Source organism: Anser anser (assembly GCF_964211835.1).
Source record: "Anser anser genome assembly, chromosome: 30".
Lineage (NCBI taxonomy): Eukaryota > Metazoa > Chordata > Aves > Anseriformes > Anatidae > Anser > Anser anser.
The window spans coordinates 3122831-3137656 of record NC_139751.1 but is presented as its reverse complement, the minus strand read 5'-3'; the positions used below and the strand labels follow the sequence as shown (position 1 = coordinate 3137656).

Here is a 14826-nt window from a genome sequence, read left to right as displayed (position 1 = left end):
GCTGGACACGGGTGTCCTGGTCTGACCTGGCATCGATCCAGAGGATGCGCTTCTCCAGGTAGTCCACGGTGAGTCCGTTGGGCCAGCCCCCCGAGCCCGTCTCCTTGTGGATGGTGCGCCGGCCCGCGCCGCTCATGGAGGCAGCCTCGATGCGGGGCAGGCTGGCGTCCCAGTCCGTCCAGAAGAGGATCCTGGGGGGACACCAAGAGGGGACGGTCGGCGTGGGGACGTGGGAGCACCGAGCTCTGCCTCCCCAGTGAGAGGTGGGGTGAGGTGCCCAATGTCCCCTCCTGCCTTACCCATAGCGGGGGTCCAGGGCGATGGCACGGGGATGCTCGATGTCCCCAGCCAGCAGCGTGGTCCGCATGGTGCCGTCCAGCTTGGCCACCTCAATCTGGTCCAGGTTGCTCTCCACCCAGTAGATATTGCCAGCGATCCAGTCCACAGCCAGGCCCTCGGGGGTGGCCAGCCCGTACTGGATCACCACCTCGAAGCTGGTCAGCGCTGCGGGGCACAGCACCAGGAGGGCTGAGGCTGGGGGCCTCCTCCCCAGCCCTCCCTCGCCCTGAGCAGGTCCCCCTCAGCTCAGTCAGGGCTGATAGTGGGGGACACAGCTGCCATCTACGTCTTCCCCCAGCTGGCCCTGAACTGCCGGGGCTCAGCTCCACATCCGTGGTCCACAGGCTGGGCTCTGGCTGCCCCCCCACCAGGACTCCTCACAGCACCATCAGAAAGCACGAACAGGGTGGGGGCCTGGGCTTTGCGCTGGGCTGTAATTACTGCTAGGGAAGCGTTGGGAATGCTAATTGACTCCTACGTAATGAGTGGCTTTGGAGAGCAGAAAGGGATTGTTACAAGGGCTGGGGGCTCCAGCAGCTGCACCACTGGGAGCCTACCCCAGAAACGCACGCCTGCTTCTCCTTCCATCCGCCCAGCCCGTGCAAGCACGCTGTACGCCCCCAGGACTACGCACCCCCATTCTCAAGCAGCTTTCCCCTGTAGATCTTGTCCTCCACCACGTCAGTCCAGTACAGCGAGCTCTGGTTGAGGTGGAAGTCCAGGGCGATGGTGTTGCGCAGCCCGGGGACCAGGACGCTGTAGTCACCCCGGTGCAGGTCAATGCGGCGGATCTCGTGGCGGTTGGAGAATATAATGAATGGCTTGAAGGGGTCTGGGGAGAACAGGGCAGGCTCAGAATGGGACGTGGACAAGGCGGTAACTGACTGGGACCGACGGCCCCCACACCGGCAGGCAGAAGCTGTCCCCAGCCCCGGTGCCCGCTGTGGGACCACCCGCAGCCCCTGGCTGAGCCAGCCAAAGGTGCCCCCACGCACTCCTCCCCACAGTCCCGGTCAGCCCACCACAGACCCCCAGCACAAACCGGAGCCACCACGTGCTGACCCCAGCCTCACCCAGGCTCTCACCCCCCTCTTCCCTCGCTTCCTCTGGCTCGGGACAATCTCCCCGTCCCCCCTCACTGTGCCGCTCTCCCCAGGCACCAGAACAGAGCTGCTTTCTTGTGCCACTAACCCCTCCTATCCCCCCAGAGCCTGGGTGAGCGCTGCACGAACAAGGCCAGCAAGGGCACACGTCAATTCCCCACTTGAAAGTCCCCCGGGCACACGGCCAGGGCTGGGCAGATCCCCCAGGACCAGCCGTGGTCCTCACGCTCTGCTCTGCTGCTGCCACCCCCATGCGAGCAGGGGCAGGGGGGGGCAAGGCTGCGAGCCCCTGCAGCCCGCCTGCACCCGATCCCACCGGCACCCACCGAGACTGCGGCAGCTCTCGCCGTCAGGCTCCAGCATCCAGCCCTCGTAGCAGGAGCACTTGACATTGTACTTGTCCTGCTCGCACTTCTGGCTGCACTTGAGGTGCTTGGCGCAGTAGCTCTGGATCTGGCAGGTCTTGTTGTCTGCGCCCAGCTCCATCCCCAGGGGACAGGAGCACACGATGCCCTCGCCAGGGGCCACGGTGCAGTTGTGGCTGCAGCCACCGTTGTTCAAGGAGCACTGGTCTGTGGGGGGAGGACACGCTTGTCAGGTCCTTGTCCCTGCTCCGAGCTGGGGAAGCCCCCGCATCCCGGCCCCAGCTCACCGCAGAGCTCGCCCTCATCGGAGCCATCTCCGCAGTCGTCGGACCCGTCACAGAGCTTCTCGGGGGGCAGGCAGATGGAGGTGTTGTTGGCACAGGTGTGCGAGGGAGGTTTGCACACCAGCGACTCGCAGTTCTCCTCGTCCGAGTTGTCCTCACAGTCGCTGTCCCCATCACACACCCAGGCCTTGCTGATGCAGCGGGCTGGCAAAGCAAGAAAGGCGACGATCAGACACGGAGGAGGCAGCATTTCAGGGCGCCCACGGTCCCCACAGCTGGCACCACTCCGTCTCCCCCGTCCTCGGTGTCACCAAGCCCAGAGGTGGCCCCAGCCCCTGCTGCGGTCAGCAGAAGCTCCGCAGTTCCCCTCTCACCTGAATCCTTGCAGCCAAACTTGACGTTGGGGTCGCAGACGTGGGTGACCCCCTCGCAGTTCTTCTCGTCGCTGGAGTCCATGCAGTCCGTGTCGCCGTCGCAGCGCCAGCGCATGGGGATGCAGAGCCCGTCCAGCCGGCACTGGAACTCGTCAGTGTGGCAGCCCCCGGGCGGGCGCGTGGCTGGTGGGAGGCGATGCCCCGCTCACTGCCTTCGCCCAGAGGAACTGGGAACCAGGAGGGCTTGGGGGGCAGGAGCGGGGCCAGCCGCTCGGCAGCAACGGGGGCACCCAGGGGTGCGGGAGGGGCATGCGGGCACCCAGCAGGGGGGCAGAAGCTGCAGGGTTCCCTACTGGGGAGCAGGGGGCTGTGCCCAGGGCTCTCCAGGCACAAAGACAGCAGAACTGGTGCCGTGGGACATCTTTCCCCACCTCCCCTTTCCCCAGGTAGAGCCTGGAAAGGGGCAGCCCTGCCTGCGTCCACCAAAGCGGGGACACGGGGCCGCGGCAGGCCAACAGCAAAGGTGCAGCCCAGCCCCGTCGTGGCCCGGGGGGCTCACCCTGGTTGGTGCAGTTGGCGTGAGTCTCGTCACTGTAGTCCCCACAGTCGTTGTCCCCGTCACACGTCCAGTGCACGGGGATGCAGCGCCCGCTGTTGCACTTGAACTGGTTGCTGGAGCAGGAGTGGCTGCAGCCTGCCTCGTCGCTGTTGTCCCCGCAGTCGTTGTCTGCAGAGGGGAGGGAGGGGAAGGGGGCTCAGCAAGCGCCCGGACCCCCAGGGGAGGGCTGGTGGAGGCACAGCGAAGGGAGAAAGGCAGAGACCCCCGCTAGAGGAGGTGGCGGGGGGAAGCGGGGAACAGCAGAGCTCAGACAGAGCACGTCGACAGACAGACGGACGGACAGACAGACAGACGCAGGGCGATGGGCAGCCCCTCCGGCGCTGGCTGCGGGATCTGAACAGAGAGCCCCCCGTGCCCGCCCGTCCTCCAGCCACCCCCCTGGCCCCCCAACATGCTCACCAGGCTCAGCCACAGCACCAGCAGCTCACAAAGAAAATGAAACACAGAAACTGCATAGATCAGCCATGTACCTGGGGAGGCTGGGAGGGCACCCAGCGCCGACGGGGGCCGCTCCGCTCCGGAGCGGGGAGCGGAGCTTGGGGGCAGCGTGGGGAGCGGAGCACCCCCATACGGGGTGCACCCGTGGGGAAACGGGGCTGGTACGGCCAATTGTGGGGTGCCAGCTCGCCTGCAAGGAATCCCAGCTCCCGCTGAGGGGCAGGCGGGAGATTTATCCTGGCACTGCTGTCACGCTGGCAATGTGGCCCCGACGCCCTGCCCTGCGCTCCCTGGGCTGCCAGGGCCACCAGAGTGGGGGCACGAGCTGGCCCGGCTTGCTGGAAGTACCAGGGGGCTCTGGAAGTACCAGGGGGCTCTGGAAGTAGCAGGGGGCTCTGCTCTGCGGCAGATGCCCACCTGAGCTCAGCAGAGGGCCTTCACCTCCCCCCGGACAGGGGTGCTCGGCCCGTGCCGCCCCAAGTGGGGACGATGGCCCCGGAGGCTGCGTTGTGGCTTTGCCAGGCAGCCCAGCTCCTGCAGCTCCAGGCCCTGAGCTCTCCGGGCTCCCTCTAGCAGGAGTTCCCAACCCACCGAGCGAGGTGAGCCGGGAGGCGCTGTGCCCACCATTCGCCTTCCCTCTCCTGCTGCTGGAGCGCAAGGGCCGCTGCCACCGCCTGCAGAACCAGCCCCAGGGGGCTGGCAGCACTCCGGAGGGGGCAGGTTTGGGGGGCTGCATGGGGCCAGGTTGGGGTCTGGTGCATGTTGATCTATGCACTAACCGGTAGGCTTTGGACAGTTCTTTTCGTCAGAGCCATCCCCACAATCTTTTTCTGAAACACAGAACCAACCAAGACAGGAGAGTGGGCACAATGACAAACAAAACAACACGACACGGCACACGCACAGAGAGCAGCACAGAGACGCCGGACGGGAACACCGACACGGAAAGGGACACACAGACGCTGCGCAGGCACGCCGGGCCGCTGGCGAGGGCAGATCAGAAGCAGCAGAGGGTGCAGGGGCCTGGGGGCAGCCCCCTTGTCCCTGCAGCTCCTGCCCTGCGGGTGCACGGCGCCTGGCCGAGGCCGGCTTTCAGCTCTGCTGCCCAGCGGTGCTCCGTGCCAAGGCTGTCGCTTTTGCAAGCTGCTGACTGCAAGCACTTGTGGATTCCGGGGAACCCGTGGCCCCTTCGTGGGGGTGGCTGACCCAGGGGATGAGGCCACCTGCTCATGAGGACCTAGGGAGAGGCTTGCTCACACCCTGCGGCTCCCCGCTAACCCCCCGTACACCAGCAAGTGCACTCCGCAGTTCTAAACCCGCCTCGCCTGCTCTGAACCCACTAATTAAACCTAACAATGCAGAGCTGTTAGGAAGATCAAACTAAACCTGTGGGGAAGGAGGGCAGCCTGGGGGCAAACCCTTTTTTCCTAGCCCTGGCCCCAGAAGCGAGGGCAGACCTGAGCTTGCTGGGAGACCTCTTGTGCCTTCCTGGGGCTGCGGCACCCGGCTCAGCCCTGCCGCCAGCACAGGCCTGGAGCCGTGGGGCACAGCGTTTAGGGCACCCCACAGACAGTGCCAAGGCCTGCTGAAGTGGTCCCCGCCAGGCTGCTCCTGCAACGCCTGTTCCCTCAAGGGCAGCCAAGGAAACGCGGGTCTCGGCGCTGCAGGACGCACTTACAGCTGCAGCTAACACCTCCTCCCTCCGCAGCCGGGGCTCTGGTGGTTAGCAGCAGGCTGGGGAGCGGCCCCTGCAGACAGAGGCTAGCCGAACAGCGCCGCGGCCAGGCTGGCACCCCTGCGTCTGATCTCGCCCCTTTCCCAGCCCGGGTGCCCGGTCCTTACCATTGTCACAGCGCCAGTTGATGTTTATGCAGCGCCCGTTGTTGCAGGTGAACTGCGTCAAGGGGAAGCAGGTCGGGTAGGCTGTGGAGGAGGGAGAGGCATGATCAGCGCGATCAGACACCCTTGCTCGCACCCAGCCCCGTGGCCTCCCCAGAGGCACCTGTGCTTCCTCCCCCTGCTCACCACACGAAGCAGACTCATCCGAGCGGTCCCCGCAGTCATCGTCCAGGTCACAAGTCCAGGAGATGGGGATGCAGCGCCCACTGGCACAGGAGAACTGGTTGGGAGAGCAGGTCCGAGCTGGTGCAGGGCGAGATGGACAGAGCTGTAACAGCTGGCAGTGCCTTGGGGTACCGGGGGAAAGGTGGGGAACAAACCCCAGAGGGTCTCCCGCTAGGCACAGCCGCCAAACCCTCTGCAAGGTGGGCAGCAGAGACCCCCGCACGTGGCCTTGAAATCTTAGCCCCACAGTGCAAGGGGAACAGCAAAGGCTTGGCTCTCCCCCTGCTCCTTGAGGACCTGCCAGGCTCCTCACCCGAGCAGGTGGAGTTGGACTCGTCCTCGTTGTTCCCACAGTCGTTGTCACCGTCGCAGAGCCAGCGGTTGGGGATGCAGCGGTTGTTCTTGCACTTGAAGCGGTCCGAGGGGCAGGTGTGCTGGTCTGTGAGGGAGACACGTGCTCAGGACCTGCCCTGCTCCATCCCAGCCCCGCTCCTCCTCCACGTCTTGCGGAGGAAAAAATGTGAGACAGACTGCGCTCTCCCACCGCGCAGGAGGCAGCTACGCACGGCACAGCTCGGGGGCTTCATCACTGTTGTCCAGGCAGTCGTTGTCCCCGTCGCATTTCCAGCGCTCCTGGATGCAGCGGTTGTTCTTGCAGGCAAATTCCCCGGGCTGGCACTGCGGAGGGGGGATGTAGGATGGGTTGGCTGGAAGGGAAAAGCAAAGGGGGAGAGAATTTTAATCAAGTGACTGGCTGAAGTGCAGGGGGACAGGGCAGTGGGGACAGTCCCGTGTCCCCATGCTGCCTACGTGACTGCCCCGCAGCCCCAGGAGCTTCCAGAAAAACTTGTGCCCACGAGCGCTGGCCCCGGAGCAGCCCGATGGGGGGGGACAACCCTGGGCGAGCCTGCAGGCACGGGCGTGCTGCTAGCGGAGCTTCTCCCCCCTCAGTTGAGCTGGCAAAGCCCAGCCCAGGCTCCCCATCGTGAGCCTGGCTCTGCTCCAAGCTTGCGGCAGAGCAAACCCACCCAACAGACACCGCCGCCCGACCTCCGCGCGGCAATCCCCACCGGGGGCTTCCACGTGCTTCCCCGGGGAGGCTGCTGCCCTACTGCCGCGCTGCAAGAGGAGGACCCGGAGCAGGTAACACCACTTGCCCGCGGGCTCTTCCCGACCCACCTTCCTGATCCAGCCCCCACCGCACAGAGCTGCAGACCCCGCGCCCCCGCCCGCCCCTCCGGGAAGGCGCTGCCCCAGCGGGAGCCCTACCCTGGCAGGTGACAGAGTCCACTCCCAGGATCTGGTCCTCGGCACAGGCACACTGACGGCCCCGGGGGGTGGCCAGGCACAAGCTGCTGCAGCCTCCGTTGTTCACGCGGCACTTGTTGGAGCCCACTGCGGAGGCAAGGCTGGGGTGAGCAGCTGCCTGGGCCAGCAGAAAGGGACTTCATTCGGGTGGCTCTGCTGACCCAGGTCCCCAGGACCCCCCACGGCCGGAACCCGGCTGGACACCCCAATTCCTCTGGCCACACAAGGCACTGGGGACCCTGACGGGATGCAAAGCCTGGCTCAGCCAGACGGGAAGCCTGGGAGGGAGTGAGGGAAGAAAGAGGAAAGGAAAGGAGGGAAGGGCATGAGAAGAGCAATCACAGTGTTTGTAGAAAGATGGGGTGCCAGGGACATGACCAAGAGGAAGCAAAAAGAGGTGGGAGGCGATTTGGATGGGGCACTTCCTCAGGCCCTGCTCCAGTCCCATTCCTCTTCCAGACCCCTTGTTCACCGCAGGGCCCCACGGAGCCAGGCGGAGGCGGCTCCAGCACCTTGCTGCTGCTGCGCATCGTACATCCGGATCTCAAAGATGGGTGGGCGCTCGTTCCGGAGCAGGCTGACCACTTTGGAGGCCTGGTCCAGCCGGTAGATGCTGCCGCTGCGGTACTCGGTCCAGAAGAGGAAGCTGCTGTAGTGGCACAGCCCGAAGGCGTGGTTCAGCTCGGGTCCCTCGTACACGATCTGCATGTGCAGGGAGGCAGAGGCTCGTTGTCAGCTGGTAGGGTGCTTGGGGCAGCCCCGCAGGGTGGGACAGAGGGGACGGGGCAGAGAAAGGGCAGAGGACGGGACAAGGCAGCAGGCGAGCACGGCTGAATGCAGCCAGCCTCCTGCTGAGCAGACCCGCAGCTAGCACAGCCAGACGAGGCTGGACTGCCCACATCCCCTGCCCCAAGGAAGTGAGCGACCAGGAGCCTGTGGGGCCTCCACTTGCCTTCCGCTCAGTGCCATTCAGGTAGACCATCTCGATGCGGTCGTAGAAAGCATCCACCCAGTAGAGGATCTTGGCTGGGATGTCCAGGCTGAGCCCGTTGGGCCACAGGACGGTCTTGGAGGTGATAAAGACGTTACGGTTGGAACCGTCCATCCAGGCTCTCTCTATCTTGCCCCTCTTGCTGTCCTTGGGATCCTCCTCCCAGTCTGTCCAGTACATCCACCTGCAACAGATGCTAAGCTGTCACCGACGCCAGAGACCTCCCCCGTGCTTACGGCCACGCAGACCCCAGCCCAACACGGCAGCTCAATGGCCTCCCACCCACAGCAACGCTGCTGCTACTGGCAGCACACCAGAGGAGACCCGGCTGTGAAAGAGATGGCAAGAGAAGGGATGGGAGATGGGGAAGAAGGAATGGGGCAGCTGGGGCAGCTGGGGAAGCAGGAAAGTTCCCGGTCCCCTGCGGCCAGAGCAGCCTCTGGGCCGGAGGAGCTGTTGCCGTCACTGCTCCAGGAGCTCCTGCCCTGCGTGGCCCCGTTGTCACAGCTTGGGAGCAACCACAAGCGCCCATGGGCTCAGGGACACACCGTGAGGATGCAGAGCTGCAGATCCGGGGGGGTCCTCCCCACCATGGCCATGTGCCCCCCTGCAAGCCCTGCCTGCCCACGCACCCATTCAGGGGGTCCACCACGATCGCTCGGGGGTGCGTCATCTTCCCCTCTATCAGCGTCTTCCGCGTCTGGGCGGCCTTCTCCAGCCGAGCCACGCTGATGGTCTTCTTGGGGCCATCGTCGGTCCAGTACAGGTTGTTCCCCATCCAGTCCACAGCGATCCCTTCCACGTTGTGGATGCCTTTGGAGAAAAGCAGGAGCATGAGTTAGGCAACAGCAGGAAGACGAGGAGCGGAAGCGGTGGATGGCCCCATAAAATGAACGGTGCGCTCATCGCCGCCCAACTCCAGCTCAGCCCAACAGGGGACAACACAGCCCCCTGCCCAGGGCACGCAGCTCCTCCAGAGGTGCTGGAGCCGAGGGAACCGGGCTGAGGAAAGATGAATTCGGGAGCATCCTCGGTCTGTTTGCCGAAAAAGGAATTCATCGGGCAAAGTGGGAGAGATCAGCCACCTTGTAGCCCCAGGGACCTGGGCTGAGGATCCTCCACCCCTTCCTCGTCTTTGCCTTGGAAAGGGTGAGGGTGTGTCTTGGGGGCAGGGGATGTCTGTGCCTGGCACGAGCCACAGCCCAGGAGTCCCTCACCCGCTGCTGCTGGGGCCCGTGCTCTCAACATCACTCTGCAGACAAACCCAAACAGCTCCAAACCTTAGTTTTAAGGCTCAGATAAGCAAGGAAGCAGACAAAAGCACTGCCGTCGTGTGAGAAGACGCACTAAGGGCAGCTGCTGCCAGCTCCGAGCCTGGCCACACACCGGTGAGGGCGCAGGCTGCGCCCCTCGGCCACGCACCGTCCTTCAGGATGGTTTCTCGCTCCGTGCCATCGATCTTCTGGCGCCCGATGAGGTAGCTGGTGGTGTCGGCGAAGTAGATGAAACCGGTCTCAGCGTGGAAGTCCAGCGCTCGGGGGTTCATGAGGTTCTCGATGGGGATCATGTGCTCATCCGGCACCTTGGCCCCCATGTCCATCCCGCGGATGATGCCCGGACGCCCCTTCCCGTACACCAGGAACAGCTCGTGCTCGGGCTCTGCAGAGAGAAGGGGGCAGCACCGTCGCCACCAGCCCGACCTGGCAGGGCAGGGGCTGACGCAGACCTGCAACAGCGCAGGGGCGAGCAGCCAGGGGGGAAGGAATCAAGAAGCTCTGCTTGCTCCGGGCCCTGCGTGCCCCCTGCCCAGCCGGTCCCTCCCTCGAGCAGCGCGGGGCAGCCGCTCGCCCCCCTCTCCCCCTTCCTTCGCGGCTCTCCGGCACAGGGCAGGACTCACTTTTGCAGGACTTCCCGTCACTCCCCAGGCTGAACCCGGAGCGGCACCGGCAGGTGCGAGTCTTGTGGCTGTTCCCCAGCAGGCAGATATCCGAGCAGCCCCCCGGCTTGCCGAACTGGTCTGGCTCGCAGGCATGGCTCCTCACTACATCGAGAGAGAGCAGGGGATGGGTTCAGGGGTGCATTTACTGTCTCCGGAGACCATCGAAGCAGCACAAGGACAGCCTTGTCCTCGTCTGGTGGCTCCGGGCTTGGGGAGCCCCCTCACAGCCAGGAGCCGAGCATGGCACGGGGCAGAGATAGGAAGGGGCCTGCCCCAGAACTTGGGTCAGGGAGGAGCAGAAAGCAGCACCCCGTGTCCCAGCATACTGCTCAAAGTGCTGGGCCACGCTGCCTCCGTGCTGCCCCTGCAAGCATCGAGCCCTCCTGCTGCAGGGGCTGCTGGTGGGACACGTCCCCGTGGGGCCCCAGGGCCAGAGACAGCACGCGCCTGGCCCAGAACCTCCCGAAGCACGGCCGTTCCCCGTGCAGAAATCTCCCGATTAGTTTTATATTCTGGAAAATGCCAAGCAGGCTGCAGACACTAAGAGGATTTTAAACATGTAAATTGATTTAACTGCAGGAAGGTGCTGGGGGTGGAGCAGACAAACGGGGAAGGATGTGGGCAGGGGAGGGGGTGATGTCCGCAGCACCGAAGCCTTTTAACTCTCCTGCAATCTCCTGGTGTCCAGGAGCACAAAGCCCCATCAAAGGGTAAATGCACCAGCGGGGACAGAAGGCACGCAGCACTGGAGAAGGCAGCCATTAATATTTCAAGATGCTGCATCTGCTCCCACTTCCCTTTGCTCTCTAGCGAGACGTGATCGATCAATCACACCGTGCCGCCCGGCCGGCCCCTGGGGACAGCTGTCATTTCCAGCTTGGGGAGGAGACGGTGGTGGCGGGGGGCACCCCAGGGCGGGCGGCAGCCCAGAGGCACCCACCCCAGCGCTGCTGCCTGCGGAGCAGGAGCCCCAGGCTCTGCCCTCGCCCGGGAGGCTGCTGTGGGCAGCGGCTTCGCACGTCTCCGCAGACCACGGCCATGCCTGGCAGCCGCTGCCTCCGCCCCTGCGCAGCTGCCGATGGTGAGCTCCCCGTCCCCATCCTGGTGCGCCGCAGCCCGTCCGGCACTCTGCCCACGCAGGCAGCTCCAGCAGCCTCCCCAGCGGTGCCAGAGCCCAGCCCTGCCTGCAGGGCCGATGCAGCCCCTGAGCCCGGGTTCCCAGGAAGGTGCAAGCCTGGAGGAAGAGCCGCCCCGCCAACCTGTGCGGCAAGGAAATGCGGTCAAGGGAACGAGGCACAAGTGGGAGCGCAGCTCCCGGGCTCCCCTCAGATGTGGGAAGGGGACGGGCTCACAGCGGGTTGCGAGCCAGGACACCTGCTCTGCGGCGAGGTTTTGCTCCTGGAGAGGGCAGCAGGAAGAGCGGGGGCTGCTCCGAGCCAGCCCCTCTCCACCCTGCTGTCTCCCCTACGCAGCGAGGCGTGGGCTGCTCGCTCTCGTGGAGCAGCGGCGCCCATAAGGGCCAGGTGTCTCCAGGGTTCACAGCTGGGGATTTTGATCCAGCATGGGCACGGGAGCTGGACATCAAGCTAACTGGGCGCAGCAGAAGTGAGGTCTCTAGCGTGGGCAAGTGAATCTGTCCCATAGGAAATTCGGGAGGTGCAGCTTGTCCCCAGAAACCCAGAACACCCCCCCAGCCTCACACCAGCCCCCAGCACAGCAGCTACACACGGAGGCAGCGCTGTGCCATGGAAAACTGCTCCAACGCAGCCACCGCTGACACCTGAACACCCCTTCTGCCCAGGGAGAGGGATGGTGACCCCACTTGTTGTACCAGACGGGCCACGGTTCAACCAGGGGCCCTCTGCATCCCATTCCTCCCCCTTTGGTGCCTTTCAGGGTCCAAGAAGCTGCTTTTCCCAGGTCAGGGCTCCCACCTGTGGGCTGCCGCCGCTGGTGGTAGATGTGCAGCGCTCCTCCCTTGTCCACCCTCGTCACCACCTGGTACTCGGTGCTGTTGAAGCGGTTGACCCGGATGACGCTGGTTTTCTGCTGGGCGTTGGCGTTGTCTGAGTTGGTGGCATAGAGGTAGTTCTCAAAGACGGTCAGCCCGTAGAGGTGCTCGATCTGGAAGGCACCACGCAGACAACCATGAGGAATTTAGGAGACGCAAGGACCTGGCTCCGAGGTATGTGGAGCCCCTGAATTCCTGCCCTATGGCTCTCACTCCCTGCCGCCGGGGATGGGGATGGGGGCAGGGGATGGGGCTTGGCAGTCAGGTAGTGCAGGACCTGCTGCTCACGGCTTTTATTTGCTGAAACGAGCAAGCAAAGCTCACGAACCACTGCTCCCGGCAGGCTAAGCTCAGGTGTCCCTCCAGCACGCTCTGCGATAAAGCCCCCGGTCCCGACCTGCCTCTGGCCCCACTCACCAGGATGCCCTGGATGATGGTATGTCTGTTCTTGCCTTCGTAGTCCACCACCTCGATGTAGTCCAGGTAGGCGTCAGCCCAGTATACGAGCCGGTTCACCAAGTCCAAGGTGATGCCGTGGGGGAAGACGATCTTGCTGTCCACCAGCTTGGTGCGGTTCTGCCCGTCCATGTCGCAGCGCTCCACCTTGGGGATCTGCCCGTAGTCCGTGAAGAACACCTTGCTGCGTGAGGAAGGCAGAGAGGGGAGCTCAGAGCCTGGATGCCACCTCCAGTCCAGAGAAAGAGAGGATGCAGACATGCAGACAGTGCGCGTCCACACTTGCGGATGTTGGCTTGCGTTCGAACATATGTTTGCACGCTCACGGGACCGTGCACACAGGCTCCCAGCCATCCACACGTGCAAGCACGCCTCCCCGAGCACGCGTGCCATCCACAGCTGCACCTTTGTGTTGATGCAGGCACGTTCGGGCACAGGCAAGCACTGGGGCAACGCAGGCGAGCCTGCGCCTGGCTCAGCAGACACCGAGCACCCCTCACGTGGCTGCTGCCAGCAGCTGAAGGGCGAGAGCGCTGCCAGGCGTGGCGGCCCTGGGAGCTCCGAGGAGCTGCCGTAACCCAGGCAGAGATGCTGAGACAGGCAGCCGGCGCTTGAACTGAGACCTGCTGGTGTCACCAGGAAGAGGTCCAGGGCCCTCCACCAGCTGACGTGTTAAAACCCAACCCAGCTCATCTACCTGGGCGTCGTGCACCCGAGAGCTGCATTTCAGCAGCTGCCACGCACACCCTGAGGCTCTCCAGGGATCCGGCATCGCAGCCTCCCCATGCAGGAGATTTTGCAAAGGCAGCTGCGGGAGCGGTGCTCCCTGACTGCAGCACCCTGCGTAAAGAGACCCAAGGGAGCCGCTCAGTCCAGCAGAGGGGCTTCCAGACGCAGGCACATTGACAGGAGATGCCACCAGCCCCAGAGGCGAGGACAACACGCTTGCTCACCAAGGGCAGTTAATTACAAGACTCAGGTTAGACGCTGACATCCCCCAGTGCTGCACCGGTCCAGCACTGTCCCCCGTGCAGTGTCAGCCGAGCAGACAGGCTCGGGCTGCTCTGACCCCCTTCTAAGGACTAAACCCTCTCCAAATCTAGCTGCTGCTAGTGGGCTGCTGAAAACTGCTGTCACATCCATCCTACAGCACATGGCCCGGATCTCAGCCAAGGGAGAGAAAATGCTGAACTCAGGCAGAGCTAAAGCTCGGAGGGACCCTCACGGGGGTGAGCTGCTTCTTCAGCGGCATCTCTGCGGCCCACCGGACGGCTTGGGAGCTGGTCCCCCCCAGCTTGCTCCACCTCTGCAGGGCTGCAGCAACACCGACCCTCCCAGCCGGCAAGCAGCTCTTACCCCATCGCTGGGTCTAGCGCAATCCCTTTGGGGTTGTACAGCTCCAGGTCCAGCAGCGTGACGCAAGTGACTCCGTTCTTGTTGCAGACAAAGATCCTGTCATCGATGTCATCCACAAAGTAGAAGTTGCCCGTGAGCCAGTCGATAGCCATCTGCTCCACATCTGGGCCACGGGAGAAGAGAGGCAAAGAGAGGTTAGGGAGGCAGGGAGGGAGAAGAAGCCCAGGGAGGAGCCCTGGCAGGTTCCCTGATCACCCCCCAGCCCACCAGGCACCTCAAGCAGGGACATAGCTGAGAATTGAGCACTCGTGAGCCGTGAAGAAGCCGTGAGCTGCAGCACACCAGGGCCCTGGCCCTCCTCACCCTGCACGGCAGCAGCAGAGCCGAGAGCGGCCCCCTCAGTCTCGCTGCTGCCCAGGCTGTGCCCACTGGCCCAGGTTGCACCTGGTAGGGGAAGGGTCTGCTTCACCGTGAAGCCCTGGATCAGTGTGGCAACCTGTCCCCTCCTCTGCACCCGCTGTCCGTCCGGAGGACCTGCCACCACTGGGCAGCGCTGCCGCTGCCAGCGTCCGCGCCAGCGGCGATGCAGCACGCGGCCGCACAGGGGTCCCCACAGCAATGCCGGCCGGGCAGCAGGGAAAGGTCCTCCCGAGGATGAAGGCAGCAGAAGCTGGTTCCCGGAGAAGCGACTAGCGCAGCAGGAAGGAGAGCACAAACTGCAGCGTCGAGACCAGGGGCAGCAGCAGGCAGGGCCCTGCTCAGGCGAGGAGCAGGCAGCGGTAATCCGGCGTTGCAACGACGCCCCGAGCCCTGAAGCAGGTGAGCGACGGCATCTGGCACGCCAAGTTTAAGTATTTAATTAAACCAGCAAAAGCCTGTTAAATCGGATAAACCTGATGCACCCAAATTCTTTGTCTGTAAGCAGGGTGGTGCTGCGTGCTGCCCGGCTCCCCTTCCCTGCTGGCCCTGGCCCACGGACAGGGCGAGGGCTGCAGCTCCCGGGTACTCTGGTGAAAGTGGGGGCTTTGTCCCCCGGTGCTTTTGGTTGGAGAGGACCCCGGGGCCGCTCGCCCCGACCAGCGACACCGTGCTGCTGTCCCCGGCCACCTGCAAGGCGGAGCAGGGCCAGGGCTGAGGTGTCCGCGGCCCCGCACCGCGACTGCCCCGCGGCGCTGGGAC

General features: G+C 64.4%; 1 protein-coding gene across 4 annotated transcripts in view; it reads right to left on the bottom strand.

Moving 5' to 3' along the window:
* The window catches only part of LRP1 (LDL receptor related protein 1), an 89438-nt gene that overhangs the window by 31636 nt on the left and 42976 nt on the right, over positions 1–14826 (bottom strand). For all 4 annotated transcript variants that reach the window (XR_014575828.1, XM_083814522.1, XM_083814523.1 and 1 more), the window contains 20 exons: positions 13648–13810; positions 12253–12475; positions 11759–11948; positions 9783–9926; positions 9308–9544; positions 8518–8698; positions 7847–8069; positions 7407–7596; positions 6856–6981; positions 6153–6293; positions 5900–6025; positions 5548–5664; positions 5365–5445; positions 3025–3192; positions 2466–2648; positions 2095–2295; positions 1769–2014; positions 974–1171; positions 300–504; positions 27–191 (listed from right to left, as the gene is read on the bottom strand). Coding sequence is in view for 3 of the 4 variants with exons in the window: in XM_083814522.1 (XP_083670648.1) it covers positions 27–191; positions 300–504; positions 974–1171; positions 1769–2014; positions 2095–2295; positions 2466–2648; positions 3025–3192; positions 5365–5445; positions 5548–5664; positions 5900–6025; positions 6153–6293; positions 6856–6981; positions 7407–7596; positions 7847–8069; positions 8518–8698; positions 9308–9544; positions 9783–9926; positions 11759–11948; positions 12253–12475; positions 13648–13810 (3508 nt within the window). In the remaining variant the exon portion in view is untranslated. The remainder of the gene's footprint in view (positions 1–26; positions 192–299; positions 505–973; positions 1172–1768; positions 2015–2094; positions 2296–2465; positions 2649–3024; positions 3193–5364; positions 5446–5547; positions 5665–5899; positions 6026–6152; positions 6294–6855; positions 6982–7406; positions 7597–7846; positions 8070–8517; positions 8699–9307; positions 9545–9782; positions 9927–11758; positions 11949–12252; positions 12476–13647; positions 13811–14826) is intronic.